The sequence below is a fragment of the Columba livia genome, chromosome 21 (genome assembly GCF_036013475.1).
Source record: "Columba livia isolate bColLiv1 breed racing homer chromosome 21, bColLiv1.pat.W.v2, whole genome shotgun sequence".
In the NCBI taxonomy this organism is placed as follows: domain Eukaryota; kingdom Metazoa; phylum Chordata; class Aves; order Columbiformes; family Columbidae; genus Columba; species Columba livia.
Window position 1 is genome coordinate 1422859 of NC_088622.1, and position 26307 is coordinate 1449165.

General features: G+C 46.8%; 1 protein-coding gene across 2 annotated transcripts in view; it reads right to left on the reverse strand.

Annotated features, from left to right (window-relative positions):
- Window positions 1-20545: 20545 nt before the first annotated feature.
- Window positions 20546-26307, reverse strand: part of SKI (SKI proto-oncogene) — an 87479-nt gene continuing 81717 nt past the window's right edge. For both annotated transcript variants that reach the window (XM_065037400.1, XM_021281789.2), the window contains one exon: window positions 20546-25195. In XM_065037400.1, the coding sequence (XP_064893472.1) occupies window positions 25010-25195 (186 nt within the window). In that variant the 3' untranslated portion in view covers window positions 20546-25009. The remainder of the gene's footprint in view (window positions 25196-26307) is intronic.

The following is a 26307-nucleotide window of genomic DNA, read 5'->3' on the forward strand; positions in this document are numbered from 1 at the left end:
GCAGCTCACATCCGTGACCATTCTGCTCAAGCCTGTTGTTCCTTGTCCCACCGGACAAGCACAGGAGCTGTCGCCACCGTGCAGCTCCATGAGCATTAGTGCGGAGGATGAGGATTGTGTGGGAGGCACCAAGATCACGGAGGGATCTTTGATATGATTTCCTGCCCTGCCGCGAGCAATTCCACGTTAGCCGTCTGCACAGTAGCACGTTCCCTTTATCTCAGACCCAGCACCATCACCTTTCTTGGCATTTACAATATGATGCAGCGTTGCCGTACCTTGCAGAGAAATAGACTGCGTTTTTCCACAATACACAGGCCAAGAACTGGGATCGAAGCGCTACATCAGGCTTTGTGATTGCAGTAGTAACAAAAATGAGTTTGGTTCAAGAAAAGGGGTTTGTACTTAGATAAAATCATCAATAAATACAAATAACTGTTTGCTGGTTAGGCCCTGTGCTTGGGCCTGTCGAAGTGTGCAGGATACGGCCCTTTTACGTAGCTGAATTTTTAACAGAAGGTGTTTCATTAAATAGCCTGGATCTTGTCTCTGTTCTATGCTGCTTTATCTCTCTGCAGCACATCTGATAAGATTATATATCACATTTAACCAAGCCAAAAATAAAACCTGCAACAGACCTTCCTAGTTGCCTGTGAGTGTCTCGAGTAGCAACTTCCATCAGCCCTGGGACCCACCGGGGTTTGTTCTTAGCCAGACTGCAGCCTGTCTGCCGTGTGCAAATATCTCCTTAATACCAGTCCTCAAGAAATATTTTAGGTGTCAGATAGAATACCTTTTCCTTTAAAAAGTCATGATAATTTTCTCTAATTTTCTGACAAATTCTGAAATGAATTATTGGAATTGTACTGTTCCTCTGCCCTAACTGGATAGCTGGAAAGTGTCTTAACAGCTGTCAAGAATTCTCAAGTGAGTCAAACGCAGTGCTAAAGCTTATGAAAGTTTATATGAGTGAGCTACGCTGGCTGATGTTATTAAATCATTTCATTCGGTAGAACATCCAGAGTAGCTCACCCCTCCCTCTGGATAACGTGCTCTGTAGGCTGGCCACAGCTTTTTTATGGCATCTAGTGAAATCTTCTTCCCAGAACTATTATTTCAAGGATAAGGGCAATAGCAGGCAAAGAAAAAAAGACCCTCTTGCCTTTCATGGTGAAACTTGGCTTTCTGAGTGCATTTGTTTGCTTTTTTGATTTATTTTCTTTTGATCAGAACCATCTGACCCCTGTGTTCTAAGGAACGTTCTTTGCAGTTTTGAAGTCTGCCCGTGATAACATCAGTTCTGCAACAGGCAGCGAGAGGAGCAGGCAGATGCACACTTAACGAATCTGCCTTTCTCGGCACGCAGAATCCACACCTGGGGCGGATCAGCGGTGTCCTTGGTCCCCAGACAGGGGGTAAAACTCCAGGTTGCAAAGTTATTGATTCCTTCAATTTGACAGAGTTTTCTTACATGTGCAAAATACACAGTTTTCTTCCACGAGCCTTTCCTCTTAGTGTTTGGAATGGCCGCTTTCTTGCTCGGTTTGAAATGCATTTTCCTCTCCTCTGCATGAAAAATATTCCCAGCCTCTCCATTCCACCTGCGGCTTTTAAAGGCAAAACCAAAAACATTGGATGCTGAGAGAAGTGCACCCGGCAGCAAAAGAACAACGCGCTGAGGAGTCAGGCAGAGCACACCCAGTCCAGGCACTGAAGAGTCAGGCGGAGCACACCCGGTCCAGGCACTGAGGAGTCAGGCGGAGCACACCCGGTCCAGGCACTGAGGAGTCAGGCGGAGCACACCCGGTCCAGGCACTGAAGAGTCAGGCGGAGCACACCCGGTCCAGGCACTGAAGAGTCAGGCGGAGCACACCCGGTCCAGGCACTGAGGAGTCAGGCGGAGCACACCCGGTCCAGGCACTGAGGAGTCAGGCGGAGCACACCCGGTCCAGGCACTGAGGAGTCAGGCGGAGCACACCCGGTCCAGGCACTGAGGAGTCAGGCGGAGCACACCCGGTCCAGGCACTGAGGAGTCAGGCGGAGCACACCCGGTCCAGGCACTGAGGAGTCAGGCGGAGCACACCCGGTCCAGGCACTGAAGAGTCAGGCGGAGCACACCCGGTCCAGGCACTGAGGAGTCAGGCGGAGCACACCCGGTCCAGGCACTGAGGAGTCAGGCGGAGCACACCCGGTCCAGGCACTGAAGAGTCAGGCGGAGCACACCCGGTCCAGGCACTGAGGAGTCAGGCGGAGCACACCCGGTCCAGGCACTGAGGAGTCAGGCGGAGCACACCCGGTCCAGGCACTGAGGAGTCAGGCGGAGCACACCCGGTCCAGGCACTGAGGAGTCAGGCGGAGCACACCCGGTCCAGGCACTGAGGAGTCAGGCGGAGCACACCCGGTCCAGGCACTGAAGAGTCAGGCGGAGCACACCCGGTCCAGGCACTGAAGAGTCAGGCGGAGCACACCCGGTCCAGGCACTGAGGAGTCAGGCGGAGCACACCCGGTCCAGGCACTGAGGAGTCAGGCGGAGCACACCCGGTCCAGGCACTGAAGAGTCAGGCGGAGCACACCCGGTCCAGGCACTGAGGAGTCAGGCGGAGCACACCCGGTCCAGGCACTGAGGAGTCAGGCGGAGCACACCCGGTCCAGGCACTGAGGAGTCAGGCGGAGCACACCCGGTCCAGGCACTGAAGAGTCAGGCGGAGCACACCCGGTCCAGGCACTGAACCCGGGTCGGGGCTGCAGCAGCGAGATCACGCAGGCTGCGGGGGACACAGAGAGCGCCGAGGCGGGCATTGCCCAGGAGTGTGGGCTCCACGTTTTGTGTTCCTAGATCTCCGCTGCCAGAGCAGGACACAGTACATGAATTTCTCACATAGGGATCGTCATCTTGTGTACCTGTTTTCTGTTGTTCTAACATGTATGGGTTCGCACATAACCCAAGGCTTTAGTAGTATTACGTATGATTATTTGAAATCATGGCCCATGTGTCCGAAAGAAGACTAGCAGGAATAAAAAAGCAATAGATTTTTTTTTTTTCCTTTCCGTTTCCTTGATGTTTCATGGTTTGGCTAAGACCTTGCTATTTTTTCCCTTGAGTTGCTACCACACAGCTTTTTACGTTGACCTCTTTGGAACTGTTCTTTGATGTCTAGGCTATTTAAGCCAAAATTCTGTTCACTTTTTCCTGGCAGCAGCTACTTCACAGCGAGCACATTAATTAAAATTTGTGCTTGTCTCTGCCTTCCTTTTATTTCTTGCATTAGCCCAACCGTACTATCGCAGTACGGCCATAGGGATGGACAGGATGGATTGGGAGATGCGAAGAACAAAGTACCACCCTGGGAGCGTCACTTCAAGCCGTATGGCGCGTCTGTGCCCTTATATGGGCACTTGGTTCGTAACAGCAACATCTGCCATATTGAACAGATTGGAGAAATTAGTATTTTCTCCTCTAGATGGTACAAACACAAATAGCTGTCGGAATTGTCCAAGTCATTTTCTATCAGTCTGACGCATGAACCGAGAAGTTCTTTGTGCTAGAAGATAGTAAGAGATGGAAAGGTGGGGAGCATTCTGCCGCCCTCATGTTGATGATCAGTGTATCCCACTGCCAAACCTTTCAAAATCCTCATTGGATCTTTTTTAATCTCTTTTTCTACTGTTTCTTATTAAGATCCTGCTTAATACAAGCGTTATTTCACTGCCTCAAGTGGGTGACCTATGGAAATCTGCAAGCAATCTACAAAGTTACTTTTAGAACAGAATCCGGATGACACTTAACCGAAAATCCATGTGCAGTGAAGTCTTAGGGCCTTGCTGGAGTGTCTGGCACGGAGTCCTGGGGTTTTTCTGTAATTCTCAAATAAGGATTTTGTTTTCATATCTTTGAGTTGGATTTAGAAGCTGGTAAACATGAGGACACAATGTTAGCACTGTTTTGGTGTTTGTTTGTTTGTTTCTTCGCAGCCAGGGAAAGCAAAGTTCCCTGGTAGAACAGGTATCCTCAAGTTTCACTAGTGAGTGTGGGATGAGAAAGCTAAAGCAAACGTGTAGAACCTTGTCAGCGAAATGGATGGGAGTATGTCCCAAGATACTTGGCAGCTGCTCTGCTCCTTTATTAATGATGTTGCACAATTAGCTATAACATAAATATTTGCCATTAAATGCATTGCTAAGGATAGTATGTATAATTTTCCCCATTTTACTGACTGAGGAAGTTACAGTGTAGAGAAAGGAAGTGATTATTCACAGAGCCTGGGGAGGAAATTGAGTCCAGAATTCTGTATAATAGACCATGTAGACAAGTAACATGCCCTAAAATAAGCGTTACATTTCAGATATGCCTGTGTTGCTCTGCATTCCACAGAAATAAAGTATCTGTTTCTCTTCATGTTAACCAACGATCCCTCTTTCTCTTTTTTTCCAGCTCACGTCTCGGAGCCAGGAGGTGAGAACACAGATGGCTTGTGTCCAGCGGAATTTTTGGTAAGTCAATTAAATTTTGGACTTGGACAGAAGGAGTATGATGGGCGATCCTGCTGTAAGGCTGTACTTTCTGGTCAATTAGTTGCAGTCGAGCAGGAAGCGTCCAGCTGTTGAGTCGGGTGTCACTACTAACACGCTTGTGGCAACAGGTGAACCGTGGCTTTGCACAGGCTGGCGGGGAGGGCTCAGCACCCGCAAGGAAGGTGCGGAGCAGGAAACGGTGTCAGTGGAGCCAAGAATGCAGAAACCGCTCTATCTTCTCTGTGACTTGAGATCTCAGCCCAGCTCTTTGAAACTGTGACTGTCAGTGCTCAGCAGAGGAGTAATAACGTGTTTCCACAAGTGTTATTTGTCCCTGTTGATGTCCTTGTGCAAAACACAAACCTGAGAACAGCTCTGCTCTGGGCGGCTCGATGAATTCGGTCTCCTCTGGAAGCTCTTGCCTGTGCGGGGCCCTCACGCAGCACAGACGCTGAACCAGGTGCTGACAGGTCTCTTGTTGCGCACACTGTGTCTTTTTGCTTGTCTGCTGTGGGTAAACTCAGTGGTCCTGATCTTGTTCTTGTCAGACTAACCCCGTCTGGGATGGTTATTCTCTGAGGTCGGGGAGCTGCCTGCACCTCGTGGCCTTCAAACTCAGTCCACTGAATTCAAGGACTTTGCCGTTAACTGTTCTGGAATCAGGAGGCTGCTGTAGTTGAATCTGAGGAGGGAATGCCCATATTCACTCATTCTTTCAAACTGGGGTACTCAAGCAGGCAGCATCAGCTGCAGAGCATTGGTTAAAATCATCGGCTGTAAATCAGGATTGCCATGGGCAGTTGAAGTCAGAAAATGGGCTGGTTGGAGGGGGAGGAGGAAGGCCTGCGGGGTCTTGCAGCTGTTTTCACATCCCCTCTCAAACAGAATTTCTTCAATTAGTAGCAAGGATTTTATTCAGGAAACCTGATTTCTTCCAAGTTTGCACAAATGCTTTTTCTTTTTTGCCCAGGACGTGTTGTAAGTTGCATTACTGCACGTTATTTTATTCCTTTTTTACTCTCTCTATGGAACTGCAAAAGTGACAGCGCTTTAAATGGAAAGATTTGCAGCAAGCCATCAGTCATTGTGGATGGAGGATGTATCTCCTGGTTTAGTCTTGCTTGTGCTTCCATAAATCAGCATAGCTAAAATATTTGTGGTTGTCTGTAGGAGATTTATGCAGGTGGGAGATTAGAGTCAGTCTGTCATTTCTGTGGGGGAAGTGAGAGATGGAGCGGGCTGGGGAATGCTGGCTTGCAGGAAGGAAGGATTTATAGTAATGTCAGTGGATATTTAGGGGTTCCATAGAGACAATTGGCAAAACCCCTGTGTGTGCGCATCTCTGTGATTTGGAAACACGCTGCTGTTTCCCTGCATCATTTTTCAGTTGCTCTATTCAGAGAGCCGTTGTGTGGGAGTATTCCGTTCCTGAGACCTGCCTGCAGGCTTGGTTTTCCTTTTGTTTTCCTTAGGTCCAAAATGTTCTGTATACGGGTAATGCCTTCTTTTTGCTGGCATCCGCCTATCTTGCAAACTGGCTGTGAGTCCTCTAGGCCTCTACCAGTTCATCTTCACTGTGCAGTCCCGGGCAAAGGCCGGGACTAAGCTGGTTGAAGCTCATAGCTATAGTGTCTCTTTTGCCTCACTACTGGTGAGCTCAGCCTTGTTCCTAAGTGCGTGCTAGCTTAGGCAAGGATCAGCAGCAGCTGCGGGGTCCCCAGACCATCTCAGTACATTTTGGGAAGCTTAAAGAATGAGTGCTGTGTAAAATACGGTACCCAAATGTTCTCAAGCCTGTCATGTATTCTATTAAATGTTAAGTAAAAATAATTTCCAGGGAGGTGTGTGATATGAAGGGACAGAGACGCTGCTCTTAAGTTAGATTTTCTTTCTTCCGTTTTCCTTCTTTACCGAGTCGCTGCGAATCTGTGCAGTTGTAGAGATGGCCTGAAAAACCTGCTCATGTTTTCAACCACAGAGCGTGACACTGAATAAGGGTAGCTGAAAAATCTCTGTCAAAACTGCACTTAATGGAAAACAGAGTTTTGATAAAATAGCATTTTCACCGAAAATGGCTGTTTTCCATGGCGAATGTTGGGTTTTCACTGCAATATTTTGACAGAAGTTTTAAGATCTTGGGCTGAAATGTGTACGGCTGTTCCAGTCCGTCTCGTGCCATTCACGTTTCTTCACCTCTTCAAATCTGAGGTATTTTGCCAGCTCTTTTATTTTTACCGTTACGATACTTGGGGGTTTTGTCAGGCCCCCCGCGGGTCGTGTCGTAGGACTGTTGGCTTCCCGTCTGACAAGCTGAATTGCTGTGCCTGGTGAAGGTGGAGGGGAAACACTCTCAAAAATACCATCCAAGTACACCAGGAGTTGGAAATCAAAGGAAGCAAATGAAAATTGTATTGTTTCAAATAACTGTCAAGATATTTAAGCCATTTAAAGATATTTCTATATAGAAAGTGTTTTGTGGTCAGATTAATTATTTTCAATACATTTCTCTGATAGCGCTTTTTTGCATAAGTTTCAAATGCATGATTTGTTAAACAAATCCTATAAGGATTGTTAAACACCAACCAAACAAGAAACCCCACACTTCACTTTTGTGCTGTGGCGAGGAGTCTCAGTTTACTGAACTGCTCTCTGCATAGAAGTTGTTCTGTGTCTTTACTGGTCCTTTGCTCTGTTTTCTGTACCCTAATTCTTCTACTGGTTGATTTCCTAAAGGGGGGAAGAGGGCAGTACTGAATCCACATGGCGACGTACTCACACGTTTACCCTGTGACGTAAGAACACTATCTGGCTTGTTTTCGCTTTCTAGTGATTTCTCACATTCTTTTTGCCTTTCTGAATGTCAACGTTAGGCTGTTTTCACAGAAGTTCTTGTTACGACCCACAGCCGTAGCTGTGCTGCAGCTGCAGGTGGGTTCTCTGTTAAAATGACACCTTTGTGCTGACCAAAAGAGGGTGACAGAGGCGAAAAGCAGGAAAAGGGAAGCCTCAGCGTTAGTTTGTTTGTGCTTTCACTAGCAGGGACTCTTGGTAACGTTTCTCACTGCGGCTGGCGTTGTTTTGTGCTTTGAGATCCCTTTTTAAATGCCCCAGTGAAGATGGTCTGTCTGTCTGTCTGTCTGCGGTGCTGCTGGCATCGTTTGCCCCAGGACAGCGGCCGTGGGAAGGTGTAGAACAGAGGCCTGGCGAGCAGGGGACTCTGGTGCTTGTTCCAGACGGGACCTGGAATCCCTTTTAGGAAGCGGTGCTGACTGCAGTGCTCATTTCTGCCTCCACAAAGCCTGTGTTTGGTTTGCGTGGGCTCTTTGCTCGGCAGGTAGTGTCCCAGGAGCTCAGCTTTGTTCTAGTGAGCGGCTGGCAGTGGTCGGCTGGGTCCGTGCTGGTAAAATGGAGGATGCCTGGGAATGTTCCCAGGAATGTTCCTCAAACGTGGAACACGCTCCTGTACTACTGAAGTGCCGGAATGTCTCTTGGCAGCGTTTTGGCCCATGCCAGCAAGTCTTTTTCTAAACTGTTCCCAGGTATGGCTTGAAGTTGGAGACCATTCCCAATAAGTAGTTTACGTGCAGTGTCCATGTTTCAGAGACTGAAGAGAGAGCTTTGATCTGGGCGTGAGCCATTCTGTGTCAGCTGCACTCGGCGTTTGGGAACATTCCTGCACACATTGAATTTACTAGTGTAAGTGTCTGTTACACTAAGTTAAAATCCGCCTCCCCCTGCCTTTTTGTTTTCCATGTCATCCTTACTTTTAAAGAATGTGATAGTACCGCTGAACGTATTTCAGGAGGTTGTTTACATGGTGTTTATTTTAAGTTGTACTCCGTTGGGTGTCTTTCTAGCTGATTCTGTGTTCAGTAATTTCCTTTGATCAGGCAGGAATTCTTACGGTGATTTAAACGGGTGTTCCCAGGCATGAACTTTATGCAGCAGTGTGTGTGAATATGTAATACACTTTTGAACAATGTTAATTATTTTGTGATGTGCTGGCTGTAAAGGAAGATCAAAGATGTACTTTTTTAGAGCTATGATCATCGGTAGTAGGAAGTTCCCACCCACAAAATACTACAGTTTGAATCTAACCTGTAAACAGTGTCTTAGGTTCACCTTTTTGCTTATTTGAGGGTCCAGGAAAGGCATGGTAGTGGCTAACGTGAAGTTCAGGCACCTCTATGTTCGGAAAATGCACACGTGAAATAGGTGTGGGTTCAATATATAGATTGCAGGTGTGTTTTTTGTATGTGTTCATCAGGAACTAACAGTTACTCTGTATCTTCATTTTACCATTGTTTGAATGTATTACTCTGATTAGAAATAGCTAGATTTAAAGACAATATAATTATAAGATATATTTTTAATATATTGCATATAATAAGTAAGGTGATGATCAAGATTGTGCTTACACATTCTGAATAATTCAGAATTTGTTTGATTTGTCAATATGAATTAAAATGGGGGTTGACTCCGTATTAGTTTCTGGTACAATCTTACCCCTCTAACAAAGAAGTGGTAATAAATGGGCTCGAGTGACTGAGGTGAATGGGAGCATCTGGTGCATTTAGCACAGAGGATGGACCAGGAACAGGGAGAAGCTGGGGCGGCATGTGTGGTTGAGAGCTGAGAGCAGTGAAGGCTCCGGCGCTGGGAGCTGTGCACGGGGGGGTGTGGGTTCTCCTACCCCAGTGCAAGCAGCTTCCCAGCTCCTTTAAAGAAGACATCAGGCAGATGCCAGTTGACTGGTTCCCATGGTGACTGTTACTCTGATGTGCAAATGCTGTGACCTCAGTGATCACCTGAGGACTAGTATCAATAAAACTGGTCGAGTGAGGTCGCACTGTTGGCACCGAGACCTGCACACCCTGTTCCTGTCTGGCAGCGGGGAAGAACCAGAGCGGCTCATCTGGCATTTCATACACAATACCCCAGCCCGTGGTCCGAGGGTGCTTGTCCCCAGGCTCACCTCACACAGCTCTTTCCTACCCGGTCACGGGCAGAGTGGCGGGTGTTAGCAGTTGGAAAGTCTGCAGCCCCTGAACATTAACACGAGTCCCAGTTGCCTCAGGGGGCTCCAAATCCAGCCCACAGGGCAGAACTTCAGAAGTCAGAGCTTCCATAACAAAATCACTGAGCTTGTAAAAGAAAATTTCCCAGGCTTATTTGAAACCAAGTTTTTGCATTGTTTGAGATGAAATGCTTATCAAGGTTTACAAGCCTTCCAGGTAAATTTTACCCATGTGTCGGGGGAATTCCCTGCAGGGGGCGGTGATAAATGTTGATGAAAGAGCTATAATGTAATTGTGAAAGCATGAGAAACCATAGAGGGTTTTTCAGATGAATTTTCAGGTTCATTCACAGCTTGGCTGAAGAGCAGCTGTGGGAAACAAACCTCCTGAGAACTGAAACCACTGAGTCTAGCTCAGAGTTGCAATTCTTCTGTAAGGCTGGGAATTCAGGCATTTGAGCGGGGAAATGAAACTGGCCAGCGCGGTGTTTCACTAGGTGAGAACGCAGCCCTTTCTGTTTGGACTTCGTTACAGGGAAGTTGTCAAGATACAGGAAGAAGAAAGAGGTTTTAAAAATTTCCTTTAGCCCTGACGTGTCTGAGAAGGGAAATACTTCTGTGAGAAACTTCAGAACTAATCATCAGTGGCTTAATTTAGAGAGACATGGAGCATTATTTCACGTTCTTTTCCTGCGTCACAGCCGAATTGCATCCCAGTAGAAGGGTCCATATGAGGATCATTCAGAGCTTCGGGTTTTTGTTGGAATAAATGCAGTGTCCCTGTTCGCAGACTGAGTCGGGTATTTTTCGAAGGGACCTTTCACCAGGGCAGCTCGTAGGTTTGCTGTGTGCGGGCTTCCCGAGCACATGGGAACAGTCTCCTGCAGCGTGTCAGGAACCGTCACGTTTTGGGTTACAGTGTGCGTTCTCTCCGTTCGTGTGTGGGACAATATGAAATACAGAGCATGCTTTCCTTATGATGCTTCCCTTGATTACCTAAATTTACAGATTAATTTGTTCCAACAACTCATGAAGAATTAATGTGGAACAGACAATTTTTTTTAAAAGTATATTCTAAATTTGATTGCACTTCAAAATCAGTGCCATTAGGATCCAGATTTTCAGACTTGTAAGTGCTTTGCTGTCCCATGATTTAAATTGGAAGAGACACCTCTACAGCTTTTGAAAGTCTGTGACTTTATCTTTTAATTGCCACGATAATAAAGGGGTGGGATTTTTTTAAGCCTGCCTGGTGTTGTGATAACCTCATCTTCTGGTGTCCACCCTACAAGACCTTCCCGGCTTTTATCTCTAAAGCACCAAGTTCTTTGAATGAATTTTCATTTGTTCTCAGCCAGATAAGCAGGATCCTTGTAATATCCACTTGCTACACTGTCTTCATTGACGCATGCAGCCTGCGTGGTGAAGTCTTTATCAGATTAGTGCTTATCAGACCGCACAAATGCCGCCTGGACGCTCTCGTGGATCTCCAGGGTTACGTTAAAGACTCGTCTGCCCTGTGGGTCAACACCGTCTCCATCCAGGACAGCGTTTCAGCAAACGCTTAAGCAAGTGAATAGTCCCGTTTAGTGGTAATGCCCTTACTCTTTGGCTTTGTTAAGAATATACTTAAACATTTACTCAGATAAGAACTGGAGGTTGGCTGATTTATATAAGTATGTATCTGTACAGGAGCAGAAAGGATGTAATTGTCAGGATGGAAATGGGTTTTGATGTTGCATACTTAAACGTGAGAAGTGTGCACCTAATGCAGGTGGTGGTGTTGGAGAGGAGCAAGTATCAGTTTTCCCGGTAGTAACACAAGTGGTTTTGAATCACGAAAAATATTGGCAGAGGAAAATGTGCTGAAGAAAGTGCTGTAGTGCAGACACACTGTACTGTAAACTCTAACCAAATCAGCCGTACTGCAGTTCGCTTATGTACTGGGTAACTGAAATATGGCAAAAGTGCACATGATTTGCATTCCTGCTGAGGAAGAAAAATCCACAGGAAAACCCGATCAATGGGCACAGTGTTACCAGGACAAAGTAATGTTGCTTTTAAGGAACAGAGACAGTTAATATTTCAGAAGGCTCTTGTAGAGGTGACACCAGTGTTCAGTGCTAACACGGCCTGTGCAGTTAGCAATCGAGGCGTAAATTTAGTGGAAGGAATACTAGGTCACCCGTTCTCTTGCCCCCCGACTGAAGTGCTCGATATTTCTGTAGTCCCGGAGGTAACGGGGCTGGCAGCCAACCAGCAGCTGGGGATTCTCGCCGTGTGCTCTTGCAGAGGTGACAGACACTCGGCCCCGCAGGATTTTTGCAATTTGTAATTGAGTTTGCTTTGGGAAAGAGAAAAAGGCCCATGAACGTTGGCAGTGGTTGTAGGTCATGTCCTGTGACAGCGAGTCAAACCCGTGCCTTGGCGATTCCTGCCAGATGGTTTAGGGCTTTGGGTCCCCACAACTTCGGCTGCTTGCGAGAGATAAAACCAGGTCTTTGGCAGAACGGGAGGAGAACTGTGTTCTTTTTTCCAGAAGCATTTCCCTGGATAGAGTACCTTGCTTCATGGCTGATGGGAGCACAAGTCTCACACAGATAAAGGTCGTTATATGTAGTAATGACTTATACTGAGTTTCAATTCATATGTATTTCGTAAATGATTAATAGCTGCTTTAGTAAATAATTGTTAACCCTAGCCTGTATAGTACCCTGACCTGTAAAACGTTTATAACATCTGTGAATGGTTTATTGCCTCCATATAGACTGCTTATAAATGGAAACTTAGTACGATGTGCGGCTACGCGCAGGAACGGACGAGAGGACGAGCTGTTTGGCCTCCGTTGTTGGGATCCACTGGATTCTCATGGCGCGGGGGGATGTGAGACCTTCTGTAGCTTTGTGAGCAGAGGCAGAAAATCATCCCCCTTTGCACTTGAGCTGTTTATTGTACGTTAGCTGGAATTTGTCAGAGCCCTTTGGTCTCTGATGCATATGGGATTTGTCTTGAGAATACAGATAAGAAGGTATTACGATGACTGGCAGAAAATGAGGCGACGCTGGCTGTTGGTGCTGGGAGGTGCGGTGCATCGCCAGCGCTCGCCTGGGTGGTGTTGGGAGAGTCGGGTCCTTCCTTTCTCCAGACACTTGGTTTGACATAACTCTGCGTCAGAAATGGCGTGGGGCTGGCTCTGGACCTCACACTCAGTTTGATCCTCCAAATTCTGCCCAAAGGTAAATAATCAGCAATGTACCAAAATACAAGTAACAAAAATCGCAAATGTCTTTCAGTAGAATTGTGATAAACACGTTTTCCTTTATTTTCTTTTTCATTTAATGATGCTTTTGTGTCTGGTTTGAATCACCCGTGTTTCCTCTGTTTGGATTGGCTTCTGGTGTGAAGTTTAGCAGCTGTACCTGTTTTTTGTGTGTTCTCTCTCAGTGCTGCAGGATGTGAAATCGCAGCTTTTTTGTGTGGCAGACAGTTTCTGGTGTGACTACGTTAGCCAGAAAACACTGCAGTGTCAAGCACACAGAAATCTGTGCTGTTATTACCTGGACTGCGGAGCCTCTGCCGCCCCTGCCCAGCCCCTCCAAGGTGCCGTCGTGTTCAGTGAAATCTGAGTTAACCCACGCATCCTGGCCTTTGTGTTCATTTCTCATAGGCTGTTCTCCTTCCATACGCCCATTCACGAGGCTAAAATAACATAAATATAACATAAGCACGTCAAAACCGAAATGAACGCATGATACCATCATGTGAAGACCACGGTAGTTTGGCCCTGGAAGTGATTCCCTGAGGCAAATAAAAAAGCCTATGGAAGGACATACACACAAATACTAGGAGTGGCATAGAATCACAGAATGGGTTGTGTTGGAAGTTTAAAGATTGTCTAGTCCGAACGTGAAATATGTTTTTCCTCACGTTGTTGTCAGGGTTGTGATGGTGGAAGAGAAGCAGACAGACTGTCGCTTCCTGGTCCAAAGGTGAAATCTGACCGCGATGATAATGTGTTTTGAAAAAGTGGAGCCAGTTGGAAGTAATGGGTAAAACTCGGTAGCCTTTGGTCCGTTCTGATTCATACCCGAAACTCCACTTTGAATTTCACGTGATTCTGGAAGGAAGTGCTGCTCTGGGTAACCTGAGTGAGTAAGACCTGTGCTGCGGATCTCTGTTACAGGGGCTGTCTTGAGGGCTTCGCACATGGTTTTCGGTTTTGCCGTTAACATATGTATAATATACAATGCTGTGTCTACTTATGTTCTAACAAAATGGGCTCTGAGATCAGTCTGAAGTAGAAGGGCAACCAGCCTCTCTGGAAAACTCAAAAATTGGGACCTGGATTGTTGGAGAGTGTAGGAATTCTTAGCTTCTCGAGCATTTCCCGAGCTCTTGGGTACAAAGCGTTGTCGGGTTTCCTTTGGCTTGTTGTTCTGCGTGTTGCCCCCTCCCCAACCACCTTCTCTGTCTCCCAGGAGCCTCTGGGAGCTCCCATGGGTGTCCTGTGCTGCGTGACATGCGCAGGAGGGTCTGTGAGACACAGCTGCCAGTAGGATTTAATGTCTGCTTTTACTGCTTTGTTTGTGTTTGATAAATACCTGGGTTGTTGTGCTGCTGAGTCTTTGGAGACCAGGAGGGGAGGGTTGTGAGCAATCCTGTGCTTTATTCTGCCTTTTTGTGTGTGTGCAGTTTATTTAGCACCTCTGCAAGATTTACCATGATGTCTCTAAATCTTAGCACGCTGCTCAGGGAGGCAAGATGTCAGAAAGGTGTCTGGTAAACAGATGTTCCAGTGTTTATAAGCTGCTGGGAAAGTGTGCATCATTCTGAATTCATGTGGAAGCAGCTGCAGCTTTGGAAGCTTTAGTTTCCTGAATAAATACTTCGGACATCTATTCCTCTTTGGCAGTTGTGACTGCGGTGATCTAAAGATACATGTCAAGTGTAGTTTACAGTAATAGACAACAACTTTTATTAAACCAACTGATAACACTAGAAAAACAGATTCTCCTTCAGGCAGTTAAGTGCTGCTTTGGGTTTAGTGGTACTTCTTCAACTATCGCGCCCGGCTAGTGAGTGTTCATAATCAGAAGGAATCTCCTCTGCTGGAGGCTGCTGATGCTCGAGTACGTTTTGGGGCACTTTCTTACTCGTTTAGCTCACAGAATTGTTGATGGTACAAAATCAAGAAACTTACAGTAAAATAAATACTTAACACATTGTCAGAACTGCCTGAAATGAGGTTAGTGAGAATGAATGTGTATAAATCCCAACCTGATTTTTCTTTTTGGAAGGAAACCATTAGCACCTGGCAGCCCTGGGTCAGGACAGTCTGCTGTCAAGATTCTCCTTCACTGGTAGTGAGGAGGTGTGACGTGCTTTGCTAATGGTGATGTGCACCCCATTGCTGCAAGATCACCACAAGACACCAGAAGTTAGAGCTGCGAGGCTTAACAACAGGGTCGTCCAGCAGGGTTATGGGAGGAGGGTGTTTTGTTTCGGATGTTCACTTTCTGGCTTGTAACTTGAGGCACTTCAGGCAGCTGATTTTTGAGAAGATCCGAGTGGCTGAAGCTCTTATGTTGGATAGCCCAAGTTAGCACCTGTCTTTATTTATATATATATATATAAATACAAATTGAAAGGGGAATTCTGACCAAGATCATGCTAGGAGATTGGAAAATCCAAACCAGAACTGGAGGCTCTCCCTTGAGCTCCCACAAGTGTGAGGAGGTTGGAATGGAAATGGCAGTGGGCAGAGCTGCTCTGCTGGGTGTCTGCGCCGAGTTCTGCTGAGCGGAGGGCACCCCCAGCACGAGGACACGTCCTGCTTGGAGGTGTAACTCAGGCTCCTTCGTTACCTGATCTCTGGCCCAGTTCATTCTCTTCCCATGTAGCTGGCTATCTATCATACATGATGGAGAAATTGCTATGACAAAATGCTAAAAGCTCTTACTCTGGGCTATTTTTAATCTCTTGTAGGTGAAAGATCAGAACACATTTTTGGAAGATCTATGTGTTGTGCTCTTGTGCGGTGCTGGCTAGGATAAATGGGGGTTGACAAACTACAGGACACGAGTTTGAAACCATTGACCTCCGGCGTTAGGAGTCATCACAACTCTGTGTTATCACATTTACGTTTGGGAGTTAAAGGCTTTGCTCCGAGGGAATCTCGTATACGCTCAGCAGAGGTACAGAACAGCTCGTGGTCTTTAAGCTTTGTTGTGGTGATCAGTAGTTAAATCTCCTCTCAGGCCATTGTGGATTTTAGTGCAGAATATTTGTAAGCAGTCTCTAAGTCTGCGGGTTGTTTGTGCAGAATAACTCATCTCTGTTTCTTGCAAAGGATGCGGCTACTCAATGCCAGTTCGGCCTGAGCAGACTTGTAATTTTTTGGTAATCCTTCAGTAGTCCAGTCCTTCAAACTGCTTCCCAGCTCTGGGATAACCGCCTCCATTTCTGAAACAAAAGCCCTGATAAAGAAAAGAAGACTTTGGGATGCATGAAACGCTGTTTTCAAATCAAATATACACCGTGGTGCTCTGCTGAACTAAGCCCCAAGTTTCTGCAGCGCATCATAATGCAGGAGAATAACAGAGGGGGGCTGGATGGATGCAGCTGCTCCTCCGCCTGCGCTGCACACACGAGCTCAAGCATCAGCGAGGTTTTATATGGTTTTATTGCTGGCTGGAGTGTTTTCAGGCATGTGTAGCTGACCAACTGACCCTCCGGTTCAGATACGGGCTCTGTGCCATGCCGAGTGCTGTTTGCCGTGTTTATAATGCAATGCATGCTTCCTAAATTATACATCATTATGAGGGGCACATAACCAATTAGTATATGGATTTGTTCTGCATGTGCAAATCTTTTCTTGGGCTAAGGAAGTGTCATACAGACACTTGGCTGAAGAAGAAAAGAAAACAGTTTAATCTTGAATTGTAATTGTCATCCTCTGGCTAATGATAAGCAATTTTATGGCCTGCCTATCAGCTGTAATTAAGCAGTAAGACACAACAAGGTGTATGTTACAGGGAGATAACACAGCGCTTGAGAGCCAGTGACCTGCAAAGCACATTATCTACCAGTTGCACAGGTTCGTACATGTGTGGTAGCAAATCCTCTGTCTCCTCTTCCCCCGCTTCCATTCTGCTTTTCAAGATGCAAAATTGTAAAGAGTTTTCATATTACTTGTTGTGCCGTGTGATTTTTAAAAAGCCCGCCCTTTTTATATTCGTCAGCTTTGCACACACAACAAGGGGGTATGAGACATTTGGGGTTATCGTCGCTGCAGTTCTGGGAAATGAGTGTGTCAATAAAGTGCTGACAGCTCGGTCAGGCGAGTGAGCTGAGGTGAAGTGGCCTATCCAGTGTCCTTTAGCCAATAATTGCCGGAACAGAACATGTACTTTTGATTCCCCTACGTTTTGCTAAACGTTACCCATTGAAATGGGTGGATACTTCAGAGAAATCCAAGGTTTCAGCAGGACGGAAGGACAATCCTCCTGTAGCCCCAGTTGTACTGCACATGGTCAGAATCAGAGGCAGGTTCTCAGGGTCTGAACGGCACTTAGCCCATCTCAAACACATATAAAGCTGGGCTGAACAGACCAACAGAGAGGCAGCGCGGTGGCGGCAGAGCCAGCGCCCGCCGCTCAGAGCGCGGCCGCGGTGACAAGAGCTGCAGCGCCGGCCGTGCCGCCGCACGTCCGCCATCGTCCCTTCCGAGCCACGGCAAGGCAGCGGGCCGCGCCGCGGCCTCGTGTCTGCGGGAGCTGGTGGGGGACGGAGGGAAGGGGTTGGTGCCTTTCACCAGCGCTGGCTGCCACATTGAACTCAGCAGCACGGGAGAGTGGGAGCCTGCAGGAGTAGTTTTGGGGGCCCCGCGGGAGCCGTTTTGGGGGCCCCGCGGGAGCCGTTTTGGTGGTGGGTTGGCAGTGGGTTTGCGCTTCGCTGCGCTTGCTGGGACTCGTGTGTGCAGAGTTCAGAACTACGTACAGAACCTCTAACCTAACAGCACCAGTTCCAGTTGTGAACTGTGTCGCTTGTGGTCTTAAAGTGTCGGTCCATGTTATTTTTCTTTATTTCGATGTAGCCAAAAGCCCCTCATTGCTCGCCACATCCCAGATTTTGCATGCAGAGGATCGTAGAGGACGCAGCTGGATACAGGCAAGGTACAATAATCGCACACTTCAGAGGCAGGACTAGTGAAACCATTGCTTAAAAATGATGCATATAATGAATCTTTTGGGTTGCTTAAAAGCATGAAATTCTCAGGGTTCCAGATTAAGGAGCTGACTCAGCAGACAACAAATAAAAATCAGATCCAAGAAGATGAGCCAGAAAAGCCGCCAGTGTTGTGGAGCCCCATTCAACTCCATCAGCTCGGCACAGAGATCTGCGGAAACTCTTTTCCCTCCCAAACGAACGTGTGTGGGAATTTGCATTGCAGTCAGGTACGCTTAGAGTGCCCATAAGCCATCTCATAAAAATTCCTCTGGAGTGTATGTCATACAGCTGTGTTTTATTATATTTGTGCTCTCTTCCTCCTGACAGTGCCTTTATAACTGGATTACTCACATATCATCATTAACTCTGACACTCCTGGGTTTTACTGCCTCCCTGGTTCCTATCACCTTCTGCAAGCTTTATCCCCTCCTTGCAGATGTGCCAAGATGTATTTCTTTAATACCTTTTCAGCAAACGAATGTGGAAGCAGATAGAAAGAATGGTTTGGATACCATGGGCAGTGACAAGTGCTCTCAGAACTTGTACTGAAAATCCTGATCAACGCTCCGCTCCGCTCGGGGTGCGTTACGTTTTCCCTTTGCTCCGTTCGTTATAAACCAGGGGCGCTGCTCAGGGGCTGAGCTGCAGCACTGGGCTGGGCTTTAGTCCTGCTTTGGATAGTTGGCGGCCGTTTCTATCGGGCGTGCTCCATACAAGCGCTGAATTTATTGTGTATATACCGTGTTCAGAGTGAGCAGCTCTAAGGCTCTTGTGCTGGCTTGTGGTGGGTGTTTCTGTGGTTGTTGTTCTTTTTTGTGTGTGTTTATTTAGTTTTGTTTTTGGGTGGGTTTGTTTGTTTGTTTTTCCATAGGCCATTGAATAAGACGTGAAGAGTTTTTACTTGAGGCCTCGGGAAATGAGGTTGTGTTTCTGATCTCCAGCAGCTCGACTGAGCCCGGCTCAGTTCAGCTCACTTTGCTGTTGAATTTTAACTCGCCATTCTTCGTCGCTCCCGTTTGGCTGGAAGCTCTTTGGGGCCGGGCTGTAGAGACCTGAGCGCAAGGGGCTGGGGCCTCTGTTAGACTTTGGAACTATTTCTGCTTTGTGAAGTTAAGTTGAACTTGAGGGTGTTTGAGGTTTGTTTGAGTGTTTTGCTTTTGTGTGTTTGTTTTTCCAGTGCGGGTCAGGTACCCGAGGGCTCCGGGGGCGGCCGAAGAGGGGCCGTCCAGGAACGGGGACGGTGCCCAACGGGCCGGCTGGATCCGGGCGGCAGATTCCATGTGGGGGCCAAACCCCTTCAGGGCAGCATCACCCACTCCAGACAGAACAGAGCAAACACGGTTTGATCCCGAGTCTTCTGCAAGTGTGGACGTGCCGTGTCCTGACCTGAGCGGGGCTGGGCCCGGCACCGCTCCGCCTATAATGGCAAAGATGTGACACAGCATTTCTATCTTGTCTTTATCTCCTTCCACAATAATAAGACGTGTTCTTTTATCAGTGTAGTGGTAGTAGCATCTGCATCTATGTGAACTGGGATTATTTTACTATGTGAATTTGGATTATTTTACTGATTTGCAGTAGAATGGTAAAAAGCTTTTTCTCATGTTCCTAATTGAAGGAATTCTACTATTTCAAGTTAAGAAAATGAGCTGGTGAATTCGTGAGAGCTGGGAGTGTGATTCCTGCCCCTTGTGATATGGGAACATCTTCCTTTCTTTAAAGCTATTTTACTTCAAAATGGGCTATTTTCCAAAGCTACTAAAAAGTAAAGAGACTGTGAACGCGACGTGCTGACAAACACAGCGGGTCTTCCTGAGGTCACTGGCACTCTGGTCTCTGCAGCCCTATTCCTCGTGTACAAAATGTGTGGAACAAAGTCACTGAAGTGTGTCAGAAAGCGGAAAAGATTCTGTTACTTTAAGTGCAGAAAAGAATCATCAGCAGAGGAAATGGGGTGGAGGCAGCAGCGCAGCGTCCTGTGCCCACTGGTGACATCCAGGTGGTGGAAACGGGCCCGAACCCAGCGCCTTGGCACCCGGGACTGGCTCAGACTGAGCGGAGAGGGGTTTGGGGCTGGTTTTTCTAAGCTATTTGATCACTCTCTGGCTTTTCCACTGTTTTACAAGGGCATGTTAAGAGATGTACCAGAGCTGTGGAAATTCTGCAGCCATTTCTCAGAAAAACCAGCAGAGAATTGCTTTAACATATGTTTCCATCTTCTGCTTTTTGCATTTCCCCCCTTGCGTTTTTCTTTTGCTTTGACCCGGTACAAACTCCTATATGCTCACAGTTCTTATTCAACAGGTTGTACCGGGTTGGTGGAGTTTCCCCCTGACGCGCTGCGCATCGTTTCCAGCCCAATTCCTCCCTGTGGCCGGTGTCACCCGCGGCCCTGGGAAGGACCCAGGAAGGGGCTGCTCTGACCCCTGGATGTGCCTCAGCACAATGAAGGTGAGAAGGCAAAATGTGGGGGTTGCTGCCCGAAAAGAGACAACGGGGCAGGAAATCGGAGCTGCCCTCCGACATCTGAGGGCGTTTAATGCTGTTTGCTCGGTGCTTTAGATACACGCGCGAGCTGGGCAATCGCTGCACGGCAAGTACGGGTCAGGGATCGTGCGTGTGCAGCAGGCTCTGGAAGTCTGTGTTAACTTCAAATAGCTGAAGTCCCGGCTGCTCCAGGCGGTTCCTGGTGCATCTTCCACCACCTGCGCAGACTCTGCGTGTCCGTCCCGGACACCTGGGCCGCAGCTGCAGCGCAGAAACCTCAACAAACATCCCATATATATGTTGATTTTTTCTGGACAAACAATTTTATTTTAGGTAATGCGTCTATACACTGTACATTCAGTCACTGTGGTATATAAGCATAGCTATTTTCATACATAATCTCATAAAGTCCTTTATTTTACAATATTATCTGCTTCAAGGGGAGGGGGCGTGGAAAAGGGGGTGGAAAAGGACTATCAGGGTACACAGCGAAATAGATAAATATGCCAAGCTTTTTTCTTATTTTTTTTTTTAAATCAGGCATTTATAAACAAGAAAGCATACATTACTTACAGAAAAATAGTTCTAGAATAGTAGAGTAAGTCATAATATTGTCATTAGCAGCAGCATAGGAGAGACCAGGATAACAAAAATGTGCTGAAATGCTATTGGCTATTATAAATGTAAAGATTTATTTTTTCTTCAATTGAAAAAAATGTCATTTCTGTGAGTTCTTTTGATTAAAAAAAAAAAAAAAACAAAAAACCCCAAAAAACTAAAAAAACCCCAAACCAACACAAACCTCCTTTGTAAAACACGTGGACTGAGGAGAGGGCAGAACGGGGAAACCAACCTCTGGTAATGAAAAACTTTACAGTGAAAATCGGGACGAGTGGAACGCGGCGGATGGAGAAAAAGGTTTAAACCCCGTTGAAAACTTGCAAAAAGGTTTTGTTTTGTTTTTCCTACAGACAGCAAAGGTTCTCGGTTAAAAACACAACTTGGAAAACAAGACACCGACCAGGTAAGAAAGAGTCTTGAAAAAGTAAACACCATATACACGTATTATACAACAGTGTAAAAGGAAAACAAGTATTTACATGTTGAATTTACTTTTAACTTTTTTTTTTTACATTGGCTAGTTCTGTTTGAAAAGCAGAATATTATGTATACTAGTTAGCTGCTCATAGATATGAATGTTATTGCTGTTGGTTTTTTTTCCCTTCGTTAAGTCTTCTTTCAGTAATAGAAACAATGAATAATTAAACTGAATATACAAGTATTAAGTAATATATTTGTAAGTAGAGGGAGAGTCAACAGCCTGTAGAAACACCTCTTCTCCCTTCCAGCTTCTTAAAGGAAACTAAAGAGCCCACGGAACGCGAAGCTGCGAGTTCCCAGGTCCCGGGGGGACCGCGGGGGGAACGCGGGTCCAGCAACGGCACCGGACACGGAAACCACACAGAAATTACACACAGAGCCCCAGCGCCCCACGGCTGCCCGCTCTGCGCGCCCGCTGCTGCACGGCCCCGCGCAGAGTTCGTGTCTCTGCGGCCGTCCGCTGGCAATTGCATAATAAATTACATTCACGGGAATTCTGCATTGGAAATAAATGACAGATTCTGCAGAAATAATTAGGGTTTTATTGTTAAAATGTCTTTAGGAAAGACAAAACAATTTAAGCTGGACTCCTCTCCTGTTGAGGGACTGTTTGTTCCCAGTCTTGCACCTGATTGAATCGCACTGATTTTAAACCCTAATTGACAGCAATGTTTTCACCAGCATGTGTTCACTCCCCGGGATCAAATACTATTGAGTTTTGACCTCAGATAGTACAGTGAGGCTCACTTGTCATGTTTACTCTCATTTCTAGATTTACCGTGATGCGGCAGAAGAAGAAACGGTGGGTTTGGAGCAACAGTGTGAGTTCAGTTTTGAGTCCCCTCTGTCGCCGGCCTGACCCCGCGGCCCTGGCGGCACAGCTGGCGCTTGTTTGACAAGACTGTTTGCTGGCGATAAGCCGAGTTATTGGGCTATTTTTTCCTTTGAAAAAAATGCAGATCTCATTAATTCTGGAGGATAAAAGCATCATATGCAGAGAAGAAATGGTGCCGGTGAATCCATGCGATTCCCCAGACACGAGAAGATAAAACGGCGGCGTGGGTGCAGGTGAGCGGCCGCTTTTTGTGTAAAGTAACAGGTGGACGTTTTGCCACTTTTTGTGGAGTCCAAGGGGAGAGACACGAGTGGAGATCAGGGCAAAACCCCAACCAGCCCCGGTTTCCAGCGCTGAGGCTGCCCCGAGCTGGGCGGGGGGCGGGAACGCGCCTGTTCTCTGTGTAATTTCTTTGGGCGGTGAAGCACGCGGGACGGCTGGAGCGCACACCCAGCAACTACAGCTACAATTATTTAGTTTCCCTTGAAGAAATAAGTGAATAACAGCTCTGGAAATCATAAGGCTGAGAACATCTTTATGCATACTGCATAACAAAATAAACCCTTTACATAAGACAGTAATAATGCCCATTAATGAATATACGTATGGCAGAGATTTTAATTCCATGCATATGATTTAATAATCACAGAAAAAAAAAAACATACAAAGAAAAAAATAAAAAATAAAACCTGCTTAAGCATAATGAAAATTCCTTTTGCATTGCACTTGAGGAGATGGGCACGAGCCGGGCGGCCCGGACCCTGCCTGCGCAACTGGTTCTTGCTCCCAACACTTGGACATTGTCCCAGTAATTCTACTCCTTTCGTATTTATTCTTGTTTTTTTGTACCTAAAACATATATATGAACTTCTCCGTTAATGCTCACAGTTATTATAATGGCTATTATAATGGTTTCAAGCAAACAGCTCTTGTTTAAAAAAACAAAACAACTCTCTAATGTACTGTAAGTAAATACGATAATTTTGGGATTGGAAGCCGCTTTCTCTCTACTGGGAAGTAATTTTTAATCTTACATAGTTTGCATTAATGTCCAAAAGCAAATGAAGATGACTGGAAATGCGTTTCTTTGTTGAGAATAACTTGTGTGTGATGATGCATAGGTGGGGTGGTTGATTTTCTTTCCCCTTTTGTTCTTTAAAGTGTCAGCGTTGCCTACAGAAGCTGCTGAGAGGAAAACTGAGCTGGAAGGCACATCTGCAGCCCCAGGTCCCGTCTTCACTTGCCGCTGATGAGCCCGAGCGTGTCAGAGGGGAGAGTTCACGGGGGAGAATCGCTTTCTCTGGTCAGTGAGGCACCGGCTTTCTGCGTCAAGCGCTGGGGAGCGTCTGTGCCCCCCGGCAGCCGCGTCCTCCCGCTGCGCTGACGGAGGTGACGGGGACAGGGGGCGCGGGCCGGGACCGGGCGATGCTGTTCGTCCGTCACGCAGCGCCGAGCCCAGAACGCTCCACGTGTAAACTTGGAAACATGGAATCAAACGCAGAGTAAGAATCTGACAAAGTGCAGTTTAAAACAAAACTACCACCACCCATCAGGCCAGGCGCCGGCGCGCTGCGTTCCTACCCCAGGGCTGCGGCTGGCATCCCAAAATTAAAGTAATTGCTGTTGTTCAAAACCAAAAATGTATTTTTTTAAAAAAATATGTAGGCCTATTCACAGCAGCAAAGATGTTTTTCTCTTCCGTAGCCTCCAACAACGCGACGTTGCGCTCTCCTCGGGCACGGAGATCCCGACCGCCGGTTCATCACACAAGCAGGTGAATACTGAATTTGTGGTAAAATGGTGCAACAAAGATGAGTTTTCCAGAAAACTGAAAGCTGAAGTAAAGATTTCAGAATGACTTCAAAACGCACGTGTCTTCTGCTTTATTTCTCAACAAACTCAACCGATCACCCATTTCCTCCTTTATTTCCTCCTTTCCTTTCCTGAAGTGCTCTTGGCTGGAGTGAGTCTCTTGAACGCACCAATTCATGGAGACGGCTCTAGAAAAGGTGGCGATTCGCAAACCCTGAATCTGTAAGGCCGGGTTTATCTTCCCAAAGCATCGATCCTCCCATCCCCCCCGCGCGGTCCCACATCTTCCCTTCTCCTCCGATTGGGACGGAAATGACGACAATTCTCCCGAGGACAAAATCAACTTTGAAAAGCACTCAATCCTCATCCAGCCCCGTGACGGGATGAAAACTGCGCGGGCTTCCTCGACGGCTGCAAAACTGCTCACGAAATGGCATCATCACCAGAGGGTTCTGTGTCGAGAATCCCAAAGCCTATAACAAGTCATTAAAAATTGTGCATCGAAGGGTTTTTTTGTTTGTTTGTTTGTTTTGCTTTTAAAGGTTCGTTATAAAAATCTTGTTAATTTTTTAATAACAAGTCTGTGTAATGAATTATTTTAAATAGCTTATAAGAAAAGTGTATTTGTTTTTAAAATCCAGAACGTTCCAGCAGGCAGAAGGGCCCAGCAGCGCTGCCGGCCGTGCCTTTGACGCTGATTGGAGTTGGACGCCGCCGCTCGCTCGGAGTTTGCCAGTAGAAAATTTGCTGTGGACTTAAAAGTATTTTGTTTACAAACACTTTGTGTTCTATAGGCACAGTAAGATGTTGTGCTATATGGACTGGGAAAAATAAGAGGCGTAATTCAGTGCTTCTGTTACAAAGAGTAACGTTTGCCTTCCAATTAATGAGAATCCGTATTCATAGATGCGTGTGCCGAGACACAACTACTCACACATGCACTTACACACGTACCCACGCGTCCGCCCTCGCTGCGCAGCGCACGTCCGTCAGTCTGTCCGCTGCGGGGAAGCGGGTCAGTTCTCGGCCTTGCTCGTCGTGCTCTCGCCGCCTTTGCTGCTGGGTTTAGGCCACAGTTGTTCCTGCAGTTCCTTGACCACCTTCTCCAGGTGCTCCCGAGCCTCGCGCTCGTGCAGCAGATCCGCCCGGAGCTGCTCCCTGTCGGCCTCCGCGTGCTGCAGCTTCACCTGCAGGTCCTCGATCTGCGCAGAAACGTGTTCAGAAACATCATAAACCATCTAAAAATACTTCAGTTCCACTGTGATTGTTGCAGACTTTAACACAGGCATCAACGTAGACATTTAACACGTGAGAAGAGTAATAGAACCACGTACATCCAGACGCACCGTTACCAGAGGTGAGGAAGGAATTCCCTTTTCCCTACAGGACTGTACAATTACACAAGTGCATGAACTGCTTTGCTTTGACATTCTTAAGTATTTCTGGTGGCTTAAGTTCCAGAAAGGAGGGTGAAAAACAGAATAGTTAGGAGCACCTTAGTGTGATGGAACTCCAATCACTGCACTTCTTAAACCATTAATTACTATAATTTTTTAGGCAGACAGGAATCCGGATTGGATCTCAGTATCAGGATAAGGAAAGAAGTATAAACCACACAGAGAGTCAATAGGAATTGAGCATCTAAAACTTTAAGCTTACACAAAGACATTTACAACCCTGAATTTGTTGTCTTACTCCTCTCCTGCTTGTCTGATGCCATTTCTCTCAGAATAAGCCCATCTAGAGAATTGTGGTTTCCTCAAAAATAAGTGACTAACACAGTGTGACAAACTTCCTGCGTGCACGCCAAATTCGAGAGAAAAGGATGTATAAAGCTTAATTTTCATTTTTTTTACATAAGTCATATCATGTCTTGTAAAATTCAGACTTTGAAGCTACTTAAGGCATTTTTCTGTGGAGTGCGGTGCAGGAGCCTCTGCCGGGTCGCTGCACAGAGTGGGCTGAAAATCCAGTGTCACAAAGTTCCTGCCTATCACGCAGCGCGGGCGGCCGCAGCTGCAGGTGTGCGAACCCGTTTGCTACGCGCGGCCTCTACTTTCATCTGCCCTTGCTGCTGCCTTGTTGTTTTCGGAGTGGAAGTGAAGCGCCGGCACCGCCCGAGCAGCCGCGCTCCGTCTGGTTGTGTTTAGTCTGGACACCTCTTATCAGTGAGACATCCTGTGATGCGAGAGAGGAACCCACATCATTTCCCGCTCTGGTCTCCTGGTTAGACGCGGCTCATAGCGGTGCGGCAGCACCACTCCCCTTCCCGGTATTGAGAGCCCGGGCTCTGAAGAATTTCTGATTGCTATTG